The following is a 16,949-nucleotide window of genomic DNA, read 5'->3' as shown; positions in this document are numbered from 1 at the left end:
AGCTATCTTGCTAGGCGCTCAGCAATCGCGGATAGCATGGAGGAGAAAAAAACGGGGGAACAGACTAGATGACCTCATGGGGCCGTATCGCAACTCCGTCGTCAAAGCATCTCGATGGTGCAGGCGAAAAAGAATATCATCTCTCTCTCCCTCTCTCACCGGTACCCAGGGCCGTAACTGCCGCACCCCAAACCCCCCAATTGGGGGGGCCCGAGCTCGAAGGGGGCCCAAAATTATTTCGTGAATTAGCATAAATTATAGAGTATTTTTTGAAAATTTAAGCAACTTTATCAAGCTGCCAAGTATCTTGAATATTTATAGAAATGGGCATATCAGCGTCGACCATTACCTCGCCACGACGCATCAAGACGTATAAAGTTTTAGGCCATGTAACATGCGACTGCAAGAAGTGTGCCAGAACGATCGGCAGCGAGAAAACCTTTGCCGAAAAGGACTCCCCTTATGTTGACCGAAAACTTCGTTATATATGCAAAATACACGTGGGTTTAATAGTCCATAGGCGCCTAAATGACTGGCACCTAAATGTTCCTGTCTGGACAATCTGAACCTCACAAGACAAATACCACCCCGCAGGGAAAAATTATATGCCAGTGAAGAAATACCAATTTGAAATCGTGAGATCTTTTAGTTTAGTACGTTTCGGCGATTGTATATTTTTGATATAGCAGACAGGAGGTCACGAAATAACATCATGTAACGAAGTCATACCAACGGGTCAACCTGCCCGAAGATGTTTAATTATTATTTACGCGCTCTACATTTTCCAAGACAACACCTGACTCAGCTCTACCGGTAAATCTGATTACGTGAGCAACTGAGTTTGTTTTGTTTTATTACATTTTTGGCGCTTATCGCACATATGGTTATTTGCGCCCAGTACATGAATTGAATAACACATTGTCTTTTGCGGTCTTGTTTCGTCTTTTTCTGGTCATTGATGAGCAACTGAGTGTAGAGGACAAGAAATTGATAGCAATATATATGCAATTCCCGATCTTATTGACCGATTTTATCTTGAATTATCGAAAATTTTCGCGCCTCGCGCTGGCTTACTACGCAATACATCTATACTTTCGTGGCAAAGTGAACAACGTGGTGGCAGCCTGGAGGGTCGGTTTGTCACCCTATGGGAGCCCAAGACTCCAGTTTTTTGGGGCCTGACGAAGTGTTGTTTCGTTCCTGCCAACGGGTATACAATACATCCGGAGATGTTTATTTATTATCGAGGGGTCCTCACCCTTTCAAACACACCTCACTCTGCTCTACCGGTAAATCTGATTACGTGAGCAGAGAAAGGATAAAAATTGATAGCAATGTATATGCAATTCCTGATCATATTGCCCGATTCAGTCATGAATTATAGGAATTTTTCGCGCTTGGCGCGTTTAGGCGATAAAAACTGACTCACTAAACAGACACCCAATACAGATGATAAGCAGCGGTAAAGAAGGTATAGCCTGAGGGGGGTCTGGGGGGCGAAGCCCCCCAGAAGTTAGATTTATCACCCTATGGGGGGCCCAGGACCAACGTTTTGGGAGGGGGGGCCTGACGACGTCCTGTTACGGCCCTGCCGGTACCGTAGGTATTACTCACCTTTCTGACGCGATTCCGCGGTTCTAAAGCTGAAACGAGTATTTGATAGGCGCAGACTAAGATTATTTTTGTAATGCCAAACTCCGTCAGTCCTAAATCGCGTTTTAATACGAGTACTACGTAATTCTCGTGCTATCAATTTTTTTATAATACGGGCATAAGCCTTTCCTTTATTGTAAGATTTGTTCTGAGAATCCCCACCCATACAACGGAGATAGACACAATACAGAAAAGTAATGCCAATTACTGTGATAAATGTGATCCGTGCAAGCGGTGTTTTCGTTTTGGTATTCGTGGTGTTTGTCGACTACTATGGTCATTTACATCGGGCATATCTTCATTTTTATTCCGTAGCTGCCGACCTGCAGCACGGCCAACTTCTAGGCTTTCATAAGACACCGCTTACACGGATGAGATGGCGAGATGGAGCCTAGCTGAGCCTCCAACAATTAGATAGGAGTTCTAGAATCGACCGTGGCCGGACTCACATCCGTAATCTATTAGTGTCGCAGCTGTGGATTACACCACTACGCTATCTCGCCACTATGGCGCGCAAGCGATGTCTCAAAAAAGCCTAAAAACGAAAATGGAGCCTTACTATAGCAGACTTGGACAGCTAGAAAAAAATTCAATCTTTTCCAAATTAGATTAGAATAAGAATTATAGTGACGCATTTTTTTTCAAATTAGACGAGAATTGGAGTATTGAATTAGAATTACTGAATTCGCGAAAAGTTGGACATTGAATGAAGTTCGGTTGATATCAAACCAGAGCTCATTGTCATAAGCATTAGAATAACAAACGTCTGTACAGAAAGCTTGGCTCATTTCGCGCTGTACAGTCCTCCTGTAACTTTTTCAGGAAAACCAGAAACGTGATTGGTATTCCAAGCAAAGTTACACCTCACAAAACAGATAAGATTACATTACCAGCATTTTGCTCTAATTAGTCCAACTGGACATTTATAATTATCCAGTTGTCCATGTCTGTGTGCTGCAGAACAACGGACCAGTAATGAAGATCAGAAATATCAGCCTGGTGTAAATGACCACAGTTCGTAACACCATGACTGCCAAAAAAGCAGCCACAGTACTGTAAATGGAAAACATAAACTGGACAAAGCAATTGCCTTTCTGCGTCACTGTTAATCTCGAGCGAGCCCGCAAAATACAACTAATACAATAATACATGGATTGACGGATTACGTTATAAATGCGATAATGTGACATTATCAAAGATGCGCAAACTACAATGTTATGCGCCTTCAAGCTGTGCAGTCCTCACACACGTAGTGGTATCTCGATGCAGGCGGGGCAAACAAGATGTTTCTGTAAGAGATTGAAATGGCGGCGCCGATGCTTAATTCCTTGCTTGTCGGCGGGATCTCGAATGTCATCCTTTCAGTGACATAAGGCGATTCGTCGAGCCAAACGGGACTTGCGGTCCCTGTTCCGTCGGTGTCTTTCAATCCGATCCAAACATTTTCAGACAAACCCAATAGATCACGGAAAAGCACACTGAAATCAGGAAAACGATTTCAAACAAGGAAGAATGGTGATCTGGTACTGTCAGAAAGGGTTCACCTCAGTTCTGTTTATTGGTAATAATTTCACCCTGACAGAAAACTGCAAGTTCGTGATATAATGAAAATATAAGAAAAGTAGTTGAAATCAGACATCCAGCAGCACATGAACCTAGGCATGCACAAGTATTCAGCCTTTCTACTTTCTACTAGGCTAGAAGTACACAGCTCACGTCGTAAATTATAATCAATTACAATTAGCGGTGGCGATTTCAAAGACACGTCAAAACTAATTCGAGTTGAAAAAGGATTGAAAAGCACTCAAGTCAGCAGTTGTCGCGTAGCAGTTATTCGGATGCGGATATTCTTACGAAATTTCGAAGTGCAACTTCGCGACCAACTCGAACAACTAATGGAGCTACTAATATGTGCACTTTTCAAAAACATATTTAGTCACCGTGTTAGTTCAGTTACCGGCTATTTCGACGACCACACGGATAACTGATGCAAATATACCCTAAAATTGCTTCCTAATTTACAACATTAAAAGAATACGAAGTGTAATGCACGACCAGTGGAGTGAGTATTGCAGGTAGGCAGAGCCTAAGTAGGCAAAGCAAAGGCGAAAACAATTTGAGTTCTCGTCAAAAGTAGCAGTACGTCGTTACTGACACCTCTGATTACTGGTCATAATAATCATAGATGATTCTGAACCATAAGTCGAAGTACCTATTTCATGACATGCCGAAACTATGTTAGATGTATTGCCGAGGACACAGTGGCACAGAGTGTGCTTGGATAGTTCTCTATGATCTTCCAATCCTTCTTGCAGCAGTCACGAAACATCGCCTCTTGCGATTTCGAACGTATTCAAATTTGATTAACTGCTAAAAAGTGCGTCATTACCAGGCCGAATATAGGATATGAAACGACCTGCTCGACTGCTTTTCAGACCTATCATAGTCTACTCTACTTCAACTTGAAGTAGTTTTTACACGTATTGGAAAGTAGTCCTTCAGTTGTAGCTCAGTAGACATTGACACCGTTACGTCTTCTTTTATTTTAGAGACTATGATTATTTCGACCACCGCCGCTTACGTCACCGGCTTGTGCCAGATCTGACGCCATTTTGTTTGAAGTTAATTACACTCACAGGCGGTCGTCGGCAGTTCTGATGTTCATGTGAACAAGGTGTCCATCGCTAACTTTGGCACAATCCGATATTGCTTCTTCTGCGGTCGCTACATTCGGTCCGACTCGATAGCGACAACCTTCGTACTCCACCCAGTCATAAGAGCTTTCCAATAAGTCTGAAAAGGACAATTTGAAGGATATTGGAATATATTCCGATGCCGATGCTGAAATTATAGTCTAAGGGTCGGCAACTTTGGCTGAATATCTAAGTATCAACAACTCGCGCGTGCGAATGATTTGTATATGGTTGGTCGCTAACGACGTGCCTTTACATTTTCTCAGTACTCAACAGGGTTTGATTACTTGCACTTCCACTTATCAATTCTCCGATTGTTGCTGACGATTATCCCAAATGAGTTTCAACCAAGAAGATTCGGGTTTATTTCAATACGGTAATATTATTCAATTACACTTTGAAGTTTTGTATCTCCAAGAGTATCATCTACTCTAATCTGCTGTTTATCAGGCAAAACTGCTTACTTTCTCGTATAGTAGACACCAATTTCGGGGTAGCCCAAAATTGTATCGCCTCCATAGAAGAAATTGCCATAAAAAGTACGGGGTAAATAGTCCCTGCATGTACCACGGTATCTAAATCACTTGTTTACATTGCGCATATTTGTGGTGACATTGACTGCATTTTACTGAGTGATGTTACATTTTCATGATTTATAAAGGGGATGAGGGGTATAATAATATTAATTCGCAGCCTGAAGTAGTATGCAGCATGTGCAAGATTTCGATTTCGTTCCTAGTTTTCGAACTAGGCAAGAAATCCGAACAATTGAGCTGAGATCTGGGAGCCACAGTTGCGTCTTACCGCACCGATTTTACGCTCATGATGATATTTCATGAATTTTGATAAAATTAAGACATAAGTAGAATATATTAGTTGTGGTATTCTCTGAACTGGCGTATTGGGTCATCAAAAACGGTAACTCGTTGGTTCCAGTCACGATTTATAATTTTTCAAAACTTCTGTTTCGAAAAATGTGACTGATTTGGATGTAAAAAAATTCCCCCGCAGGTCACTTGTGCAAATGACACGCGTTACCGATCCATGATATATTCTGATAATACACGTTCATACTTACTGCTGAGCCATAGAGAAATCCAGTAATTTGTCAAGGATGTCTGGGAGTACCTCTGTTGACGATTTGGCGTACGCGCCCTGTATCTGTTGTTAACCAAGTTTGAGTCCACGTACTAGAGTAAAGAGGAAATATATGAAATTATATCATTGTTCATCAGGAATGATATAAACCACATAAACACGAATTACAGAACGCCGGTAATATCATATTATTGATTTCAAGCCATTAATTACCGCTAAACCAGGGCCGGCCGATCCGTGGCCCGCGAAAAGGATTTGAGTGGCCCGCGAGGTAATTTCCGAAATTAGTAATTAAATCAAAAATGGATAGCACAGATTGTGAACTTGCAACACCAACCCAAAATTTGATTAGTCCGGCCGGAACACTTGCGACATATGCGACCTGGGTGGCGAGATAGCGCAGTGGTATAATCCGCGGCTGCAACACCAATGGGTGCGGGTTCGAGTCCGACCGAGGTCGACTTCCGAATTCCGATATCTAAGTGTTGGCGGTTTACCTAGGCTCCTCCTCGCCACCTCATCCGCGTCAGCGGTGTCTTACAAAATCCTAGAGGTGGGCCGTGCTATAAGTCGGCAGTTACGGAAAATAAGAAGAATATCGGCCTGGTGTAAATGGCCATAGTAGCCGACAAACACCGTGAATACCCCAAAAACAAACAACAAACAATATGCGACCTGGCGTTTGCGCTCGCAGAAAGACCGTCGACTATGAAACCTATAGGCACAAAATGATTAACGCATGTTGGTCGAAGCTTTCGATATCGATATGTCCAGGAGCCGAATAGTCCATTCCTTGCAGACTGAGCCCAGCGATATACAGCAGGCCCGCAATATAGTCAATTGACCTATGAACTTCGAAAAATTTTCGCGCTTAGCGTTGCTAGTGGCCCGCGCAATAGTTCGTCAATCAAATGTAGCGCTTTGGCTGAAAAGGTTGGCCACCCCTGCGCTAAACGAACAGTTAATCTCCAGAGGAGTCAAAGTAGTCAGCTTGCTACTCAAGTAGAAGTAGAAGTAATGTCAAGAATATCTACTCAAGTGCATATAGAAGTAGGGATTACTAGGACGTCCCGAAAGCACCTCAAGTGAGTATTGTTTCATGAAGTAGATTTGGTCACGGTTTTGCTGAATGTTTACAGTTAATCATAGGGTATTTTCGAGGTAGGCTATAGTACAAATCATCACCACTCTAGTACCACATATTCCCACATTACCACTCTACTAGTTTTACCTATTTCAGACAGAAGTGGAAGCTGTCTAAAACCTGACCACTTGATCACACTCTTCAGTACAAGCGAAACCAATAGATACAACATTACTTCACATCTGACGACCTCTGTTTAGTACAGTGTATGGCATTTTGGGATGTACTAAAATGTATCAAGGGCGGCGAAAGGAAGAGCACTTGATGTCGGCTGGTTAATGCGCAATGACTGCAATTTACTCACCAATCCACGATCCGTTTGCTGTCTATTAACAGAACTTGCTTTGCACACGACTGTAATTGTAAAAATATTGATGTAGGTCACATCAGCGACCACGTCATATGTCATACTCACCCGACGCTAAAAGTAGAAGCAAACTCGCGTGGAATCGCATCTTTATCTATACAGAGTTCAGGAGTATACAGAGATATATCTGGAACGAGGCAGAGAATTGATTTTGCCTGAAGCTCATAATCATACACAACAGTTAAAATGCTATGTTTTCAAATGTGACACAATACTAAAAGTCTATGTGAAAAAGGGACTAAGAACTTCTATTTCTTGCTCTTGGGAGTGTACATGCACTACTTTTACTACTTACTCAAGAGGTGATGTGTATTAGACCAGTGGTTCTCAACCACCGGTCCGCGGACCGGTGCCGGTCCACGACGACATACCTGCCGGTCCGTCAGGTATATTACAATTATATACCTTAATTTCAAGATGCAATGTTGAAGACTTTTCCATTGATAAAATAAATAAAACATCAAGTTTTAAACTGATTCATAACTTCGTGAGGTAACATTAGGGCTGGAAACATGTTCGATTTGTCTTAAAGTACATAACGTGTCATTTGACGACATGCGAGCGAAGCGACAAGTACAGAACAGATACGAGCTGACTCATCGCTACACATCACAGTTTGCGGGACCATTCGTTTTCGATTCATTAATTTTGTGCAGGACCGTAACTGGGGCACCCCAAACCGCCCAATTGGAGAGGGGCGGACCTCAAAAAGAGCCCAAAATTATTTTGCAATTGAACATAAATCATGGCGTATTCTTTTGAAACTTTTTCCAACATTTTTCAAACTCTTTTCGTGCGATTTAGTGTCACTAAATGTTTTGCGTATTAGGTGCCCTTCTCCGACGAATGCGCATGATTTAAATGGGCATTTCGACGTCAGCCATTACCGCACCACGACGTGCCGACACATAATGAAGTTTGGGCTAACGTGGGACTCCGAAAGGTGTCCAAAAGAAATTCGGCAACGAGATTACCGATTCAACCATGAATGATCGAAAATTTTCGCTATTGGCGCGATTAAGCTACATGAACTCTCTGCTTCCACGGTGCAGAATGAATGTGCTCACCAGTACAGGTGGAAACATCCACCCAACTGCAGAGTTTGGGGTCGAAGCCCCAAGAAGTTTGGCTTATCGCCCTGTGGCGGCCCAACACCAACGTTTTTTGGGTGGGCTGATAAAGTCCTTTTTCGGCCCGGATTTGCGGATGGCCAATATAGTGGCTGTATGGTGTTTTCTTTTGGCACGCATTGTACTCGTAGTTGCCAGAGTAGCCTATGCGTCTGGGGACATTGGACAATGAGAAAGGTAGCACGACAAGGTGCTTGGTTCGTTTCCGAAACGCTTCTTCTCTCGATATTTTCGAAGTGGAAAATATGATTCGAGTTGGCGTTGTCGGCTAAACCCACGGCCGTCGGCGCGAAAGAATGTAAACAACTCTTGGCGGTAGCACGTTTATCTGGTCAAGGCAATTTTATCTCGACTCAGCAGACTGACTACCATAAAATCACATGGATGCCATCATGAAGATAATTAATTACGATGAAGATCCGATACGATGAAGGCATAACTACTCACCTTTTACAATTGGAATTTTAAAAAGTTTAAAGTCTCTTTTGAATATGCATCAGTCGCTTTCGGGAGTGAAATTATCAGAAGAACCGCCTGAAATATCTATTGCATCACGGTAACCGCATGTATTTCTGAAGATATATGCTGTAATCTCGAGAATAGCCACATCCAGGTAACTAACTAATAATATGGGAGCCCTCGACCAGACCGATTTTTTAAACTACTTCATTGAATAATTTTCGGACATTTTCTTTCCTACTTCTGCTTTATGCAGCTTTGGCTTGTCTGCAAGCAAATTTTACTTGCAATTGAGTAGTAAAGTTACGACTTTATTCCCACCGGAATTTAACAGCTTTAAAATTTTCAGCATCAGCAAATTCAATTAGAATCAGAGCTTGGGACTTCGCGAAAACTTGGAAATTGAACTACACTCCGGATTGGAAAGAAATACAACGAAAAGTTCAGTTCATACCAATCGGAGTTCATTATCATAAGCACGAGAATGGCGAATGTCTTTACCCCGAGCTTGGTTCGTTTTGCACTACACAGTTCTGCTGTAGCATTTTTAGGAAACCGTGAAATAGCTTAGAGCTGAAATGATAGCATTGAAAGATTTCAGGAATTTAACTTGAATTATATAACCAGCATTTCGCCTTGATTAGTACTATTACGCAACTAGAATTATGTGATTGTCCAAGTATGAATTCTACTACTGTTTTGAGGAAAAATTCTGACTACTTTGACCCCCTCTGAATCAAAGCACACCCACTTATCTTCCTACGCGGCATGCTCTGCCGACTCTCATCTACACAGAGCCAGGAGATATTCGGGTTATATACGATTTATCGCTGTTCGTATAAATGGGCGGGGATTTCACGCCCCTTATTAAGAGAGTTATTTTTCATGTTCTCAAATCGGAGGTTTCCTAAGTCTATACCGTTTGCAATATATATCGCAGATTCTTGAGATTGCAACACGAGATATTGTTTTCGAGGAACATAGGGTTTTATTTATGGTGTCATACTTTCTCCGAGCTTTTATAATGTGCCCGGAAAAGCGTTTTTGGACGAAGTATATGCCTATATTACCATAAGTAGATGCAAGCTGTTAACAGATCGCATTGTGGTAACTGAACAGAACCCGTTGGTAACATTCTTTAATTAATTTTGAATAACTCAAGCAGAACATACCTGCTGACCAACCACGGCTGCTCAAAGTAGACTTCATTGGTACTCAAGTAGGAGTAGAAGCTCCCACGTATATTTCACTAAAATACAGGTCGAAGTAGCGATATCCAATACATACCCTCTAAGTGGAAATAGAAAATAAAGCTTTGAAATGTACTCAAGGTAGTAGCTTCAAAATAGAAAATTTGGTCGAAACATCGTCAAAGCCAGGTGGATACAATAATGTCAGGATTGTTTTCCAACCGTTTACCACAGAGTAGACACGAATAGACTGCCGAAAAGATGTCAAACGATTTTTGGGGAAGCGAGTGACGCAGTTGGTTAATCACGGCAGTCAAGACACCAATGGAAGTGGTTTTCAATCAAGGTTCTGCCGGCTCCTCATCGCCGACCTCACAGCTACCGTATAGTACGTTGAAAAGCCCAGACGTAGAGAGAGCCGTGTTACAAGTCGGCAGCAAAGACCACAATGGGGAAGCATAGAAGCGACAGAGACGGACTTCTGAATGAAAGAAAGAGTGAAAGTCGTTCTCAAGATTACGAAAGGCAAAGAAATAGGAACATTACAAATATCCGTGTCGTGGTGCAAAAACCCTGAAAACGGCGAGAAGCGCCACCGTCAATGTGCCATTACTTATAATAATATTGATAATGTCAATCGGCTACAAACCGGACATTGCGGACGGGACCAGCTCACCTGCTTAAATTGAGAATAACAGATTCAGTAAATTGTTCAATCAAGTAGAGAGCGTCAGCCATTATTTATTGAAATGTCGCAATCAGAGACACCAGAGGCACCATCAACACGTGACGGACGAAAAATATCGCTCCCACCGTAATGAACTTGCTAACCTACGGACTGATTTTTTTCATACGTTGTCGAATTTGCCATACATTTGAGTTTAAACGTTTTAATGTATTAAAACTGGGGTGGGGAATTATTTTCCTCCGCGGGCCAAACGAGAACAATAAATACGTTGGCGGGCCGATAACTATTTTAGATATATTCTCCAGCGTACAATAATTTTATTTGCAAATTACATTGTTAATAAATGCTGCTCAGTGAATGTGTTGATATTAGGTAATGAGAAATTGATGGTTGATTAAAAAAATATCTATTTGCTGTCATGTTTGAAACAATGGTAAACATGATACATTTTAGCTCATTTTAAACACCTATCCATGTTCTCCTATTAAGAATTTAAAACAGTGGACGATTATGGGTGTTGATGAGAGACCTGTGAAATATAAAAGTAGGACAGTAGGCAGAGCAACAACTATAAGCCGGCTTCGCGCCACCATTCTCATGCTTTCACGTCTTCCAGTTCGAGAACCATTGCACTGAAATGTATATGCAGTTTTTCTGATCTTCGCCCTTCCTTCGCCGAGTGTTTCGTGTTTTTGTCATAAGACCGACTTTAATTAAATCCTTAATCTCAGCGTCGTGCTCGGCAAAAACCGAAAGGACGGGTTTACCCATGACTCCAGTAGACGAATATTAAGTGCTCTAAATTCTGAACCTAAATCTTCTTTGAATTTCAGTTTTCGGCATGGCTTCCTTCATGGGTAATGGATATGATGAGTCGTATAGTAATCGCAAGCGCTGATTGACTTGTTTCGAGAATTAGGGATTTGGAAGCATATGACGTAACACATTGAAACACATACCGTATAATGCGTAATGTGACAATGGCAACAAGGAAGGTTTGAACTAAACTATACGGAAAAAGTGATTTTTTTGTGATTTAAATTTCTTCTCATACTTTGCGACATTGCCTTAATTTTAAATCTGGATTACGCATGTCAGGTACGTAGGCAGCGTAATCGTGGCATAATAATGAACAGGCTTCTAAGTAAACGAATTTCCTGTTCATTTTGATACAGCCTGCGGATTTAGTCATTCAAAAAGTAAGTTTTATGTTTCGAATGCCAAGCAACCTGTCGCGGACCACACAGAATGGCTTCGCGGGCCGCATTTGGCCCGTGGGCCGCACTTTGCCCAGGGATGTATTAAAAGGAATCTTGTATTTTGACGAATGTAATCGTCAAACAAACATAATCTACAACAACAGCAACAACAACAACAACAGCAGCAGCAACAGGTTGATACTTTTGAACTTTCAGGGTACGTCTTCACGACCAATCCTAAATGAAGGATGCCATTAACATTTCTGAAGTAAAACAACGTTCTTTTAAAACATTGATTTTGTGCAGTAGTAAGCGGTGTATTCTATCACGTTTACGAGTGATTGTGTCATGACGACTGCGTATATTAGGCCTAGCCCATTGCCCACAAACTGGTGACATGAGTGACGAGATAGCGTATAGTGATATAATCCACAGCTGCAACATCAATGGGTTGCTAGTTCGGGTCGGACCTAGTTCGACTCCGGAATTCCCACCAAAGTGCTGGAGGTGATAGGCTCCTTCTCGCCATCTCATCATTGTAGGAGGCGTCTTATAAAAGCCTAGAAGTCCGCCGTGCTACAAATCGGCATCTACGGGATGAAAATGAAGAAGATTGGCCTGGTGTAGATGAGCATAGTTGTCGAAAAACACCATGAATACTACAAACAACAATAACAATGCGCGGTACCTGAATACATTTTCAAAAAATGGGGGTATTTGTAGTCGTGTCCTATTTCGATTTGCATTAGTCCCAAATATATCTAGCATTTATGAAAGTAGCCACCTCCGATTACCTGTTACACGTATGGGACCCTCTTATTACTGCTGCAACAACCATATACTTACATGAATATTTTTCAGACTTGTCGTCTTTTGCTTCCACTTGAATGTTTGTCGAATGCTTTGAGCTATCTTGGAAAGAAATTCGTGTCGGTTGGAAACCAAATGTGCTCTATGGTAAACACGTCGCCTGCCATAGAATGTTATTATCTAGCATGAATCTGGTTGGCATGCAGTGACTTCACTGCTCAACGGCGCATTAATCGACTCGCCGATCAGATTAGCTGCTTGTTCCTGTAGTGCTGTTCTGATTAAATCGCAGGAGTTCATGTTATTATTGTGAAGAGTTCATGCATATATTTATATTCATTCAATTACATGGGAGGAATCGTGACATTATCAATCTACGTATTCTTACGAGTCATAAATCTCTCGGCAAGTAATTTTAGGATCTTGTGGTCATCGTTTTGTCAAAGATCGAACAACAAGATTCCTCGCACACCAACAAGCAATCGCGACATTCTGATGTTATCGGGTCGGTTTTTTTGTTGTGCAGAATAGGATGGGTCACGTAGATATTCGGCCTTTTGACTTCTATTATTAGAAGCCAGCGTATGTGCATGTGCACAGAGCTTCTGAAAATTAAAGCACAGTCCTCGTACCAGACGCGGTAATCAACGAACATTTCTACCTTTATGGAGTGCTTTACGTTTTGCCTTCTTGGACTATATCAACTCATGCGTTTATGTTTTAGACTACTTCTAATTAATACCTAACAGTTTTCAGGCCGAGCTGCTTTTCAGACTTTGAATTATGTAACGTAGAAATTGGTTTTGGGGTGTGTTTGCATCACATTTTTGAGTGAAGTTGTAATGCCAACCTGGCAAAATAGCCTCTGTACGTCGGTAACTGAATTTATTTTCGGAAACCGCACCTATCGGTAGTGCCATTATGAATTTTCCGCCAATCGCGAAGATGTACCTCGCTCTTCTAAAAGTATTCATCTCCAATTATCTGCTAAAAGTAGACAACGCTTAGCTCCCGGCCAAGTCTACATTTTGAAACCACATACTCGAGTAGGCTACTTTTCATATCATTATTTCCGATTGGAAGTTACTCCTTTCCAGTGACTTGCGGTGAAGTTCGTGGTTGGGGAGGCACGAACCCCCCCCCCCCCACACACACACACACACACACACAAACACGCACGCACGTGAAATATTCAGTTTTAATCGATTTATTACAGATTACTCAACGAAAAGTATGAAAAGAAACACAAGAAATATTATTCAAGAACTTAATTTCGGTATTACATTGTCTCAAGGATTGGAACGGACACTGTTTGTGGACATTATTTGTAAATAAAGTCCATGCGCCTATCCTTTGCCACAAAAATTTCTGTGACTTTGTTGTAAAAGTCCTCCTTGTTCTCCTTCAGTTTCAAAAGTCTCTTCGCCTCAATTGAGATGAGGGCCAAAGAGGAAAGTCGCCCTGAATCGGTCCTATTTCAACTGTATGTCTTGAGTCTTTTTAACGCAGAGAAAGACCTTTCCACTGACGCTATAGTAGCTGGCACAGTTAGCACCAGTTGGAGCAACTTTGTAGCCTCTGGAACCGTCTGAAGCAGATCTTTCTGGGTTAAAAATCTCAGAAGCTCTCCTGGAGATTTGCACTCATTCCTCACTGTTTGCGAGCTGTACAGTGCGATGAGGTCAGTCTTTAGTCTAACAAAGTCAAAAAAACTTTGCATATTTTGACAGGCTCTGTAGTTTGGTGTCATCAAAATGTCGTGACATCTCATTAAATTTTTGTACAGTCGACCAAACCGAGGAAAGCTAGCTCCCCAAAATGATCGAACCTAGCTTTCATTTGAACAAGGATGTTATCCAGAATGCTCTAGAACATTCGTTTTCTCTCATCTCTGGCCGACTGATTTCTTCCGCTATCGGTTAGTTCAAGTCTACTGCATTTCTGTTCAAATCGCTGGTACATCATGTTAAACTCTCTTCTCATGCGTTCAACAGCTTCGATGGTGTCCTGGATTCGCGCACAACAATAGCCAATGTCCATGACCTTGTTTTGCAACACTCTAAAAAGCGCATCGGTTTCACAAAATACGTCTTCATATGCCATAATTAAAAAGCATGTTGATGCTTTTGTCAGCCAACGATAATATCCAGCGGCCATCATTCGAGTTTCATTATCCCAATTGTCAGGATTTTCAATAATGATGCGAAATACGGCACGCAGATCAGATTGGTACATGCTTGTTGTCTGTAGCAGGCGGGAATTTGAACTCCATCTTGTGGCCGCTGCTCTTGGTAAGCGCCGTTTCACAACTTCATCCAATAAACTGGTGCGCTTCGAGGATTTGGTAAAAAATGACCCTAGTCCCTCAAGTGTTTTAAAAAACGCTCTGCTCTCAGGCATACATTTTGCTGAATGCTGGAGCACAAGGTTAAGCTTGCGTGCATAGCAGTGTGTGAACATGGCCTCTGGTACTTTTTCTTTAATTTTAGCTTGCACTCCATTAAGCTCTGATGCCAGCACAGCAGCCCGTCATATGTCTGAGCTACTAGCTTTTCGACACAGCTGTACTTTTCCAATACACCCAAGACATACGAAGCTACCGCAGACGCTCGTCTGTCCTCACTTACGTCATCAAATCCCAAAAAGGCCTCCTTGACTTCACAGTCTAATCCCCTTTTTTCTACATAGCGGAAAATAACAGAAATCTGTGCTTTATTTGTGACATCCGTTGTCTCGTCTACCTCTACAGCGACAAATTTGGCAGCATTAATCTCACTTTTTATATCATTCATTACGAATTATATCACCGACTGCCTCAATTAAATCGTTCTGCGTTCGATTTGACAAGCCAGAAAACACACTGGATGTCTCCAAATGTCTTGCCAACCTTTCATCTTTCTCGGCAAAAGCATGTAACAGCTCTACATAATTGCCGCGATTTGTAGACCTTGCCTTCTCATTGTTGCCTTGAAATGCTAGCTCCTGTTTACCTAAGAAGCAGGTTGCATTGATCAGGTCTTTTAAAATATCTCGGTTTTCCGTTACGTTTGCATTGTGGATGCTAATATCGAGTCTCCGCTGTTCGTTCAAAGCCGTATCGATCCTGGAATTTCCGAAATATTTTGCAGAAATCGTGCTTTGAATATGAGTTGTCGATCTCTCATGTCTGCTGAGGCTTCGTGGCAAATTTTTCAAGTCACAATATCCCGTGTTAGTCCAGACATTGTTAGAAGTTGAAAAAACAAAAGGCAGGGAAAGCAGTAAAGACGATTTTTTAAAGCGCAGCCACACAGCCATTCTTTTCGGGTATACCAGTCCGATTGAAAAGTGCGCATTTTCTTCTTTCCCATATTTTGAAGCAAACCTTTTAGTTGCGGCGTTGGTCTTCCGTTGCTGTTCACTTCTATTTTTGCGCGAAACTCCAGTTTTGAGAAATCCCGAAGCTTGGATATATAATCCTCTTCCATTTTGGGAGCCCCAAGCGCGCTGTTTAATCACTGCGGTTCTGTATTTGATCAGCAAAACTAAATACGTCACTCACTATTATCACACCTAAATGATTAGACATCAGCCAGCCTGTGACAAATCAGGGTGATATTCATGATTGGGGATTGAGATGTCATTAGAATCGACCTGGTGTAAATAAGTATTGCAGTCAAAAACACTATAAACGACCACAAACAACGACCACGCAGGCTATGTAAGTACGTCAATCACATATCACAATTTAAGGTTATACACTACAGCTATTGAATTTGAACACAGCATAAAGGCCACAAAAAACGACAATAGGCTATGCTAGTAGCTATCACATACCACAATTTAACGTATCTATGGATGGAAAATATATAACATATGTATTTGTCGTCGCTACTATGCAATTCCTACAAGACTGTTGGATTCCGCAATCGATAGAACGTTTCACTTTGCTGCAATTATCCGATTGTTAGCGAATAGTGCATGAGCTAGATTCGTTTGTGCCTCCTCTGGCCATTGTTTTTCTGCGTTGGCATTGTCTGTAATAAAGCCGACTGTCACCTTCTTTGATGATTTTTGGGGGTTCTGGTGCTCTGACACTGCTAATATTTGGATTTTCGGAATCAGTGCGACGATAGCATTTGATTGATACCAATTATTATGAATTTCGAGCTATTTACGATGAATTGCATCGTTCCAAGTGAGGCACGACCCGCCCGTGCCTCACCTCTCCTTTCGCGCTGTATTTTTGAATAATAATGAGGCAAATTGATGATGTTGGGTGAAAAAATGTTCAGATTTAGTTATTTATGAACATCGACGGAAAATATCAATAATCATCGAGGGTTTTCATAATTTCACTCACTCACTCTAACGACAGGTGAGGCACTGCCTCCCCTGCCTCATTGGACCGCACGTCACTGCTCCTTTCACATAGAAGCGTAAGGCTGTCAACAATTACCATTACACATAAGTAACGTGTGCAAACTACAGGCCAGTGGTTCCTATATAGTGATGAGCGAAGCATTTTCGGGGGTCCGC

General features: G+C 41.8%; 2 protein-coding genes across 2 annotated transcripts in view; one reads left to right on the top strand and one right to left on the bottom strand.

Moving 5' to 3' along the window:
- LOC145435040 (beta-1,4-galactosyltransferase 2-like) overlaps positions 1-16,949 on the top strand; it is a 389,801-nt gene that overhangs the window by 348,118 nt on the left and 24,734 nt on the right. The gene's annotated exons all lie outside the window — the stretch shown is intronic.
- Positions 1,839-9,320, bottom strand: LOC145446805 (snaclec bitiscetin subunit alpha-like). Its single transcript, XM_080325173.1, has 6 exons — positions 8,533-9,320; positions 7,004-7,082; positions 6,893-6,942; positions 5,425-5,536; positions 4,290-4,446; positions 1,839-3,131 (listed from the first exon to the last, which is right to left on the bottom strand). The coding sequence occupies exons 2-6, from the start codon at positions 7,041-7,043 to the stop codon at positions 2,879-2,881; spliced, it is 612 nt and encodes a 203-aa protein (XP_080181299.1). The 5' UTR covers positions 7,044-7,082; positions 8,533-9,320; the 3' UTR covers positions 1,839-2,878.

This window comes from Botryllus schlosseri, chromosome 1, assembly GCF_051294905.1.
Source record: "Botryllus schlosseri isolate E-star chromosome 1, Bs_hap1, whole genome shotgun sequence".
Classification (NCBI taxonomy): domain Eukaryota; kingdom Metazoa; phylum Chordata; class Ascidiacea; order Stolidobranchia; family Styelidae; genus Botryllus; species Botryllus schlosseri.
This window is presented reverse-complemented; position numbering and strand designations above follow the sequence as displayed.

Bases quoted from the DNA above. Each gene is read 5' to 3' on its own strand.
- LOC145446805 (XM_080325173.1), bottom strand. From the start codon at position 7,043: ATGCGATTCCACGCGAGTTTGCTTCTACTTTTAGCGTCGG. The intron at 6,943-7,003 runs GTGAGTATGACA...TTACAATTACAG, and splicing joins GCTTCTACTTTTAGCGTCGG to TCGTGTGCAAAGCAAGTTCT. The intron at 4,447-5,424 runs GTAAGTATGAAC...TGTCCTTTTCAG, and splicing joins GATTTCTCTATGGCTCAGCA to ACTTATTGGAAAGCTCTTAT.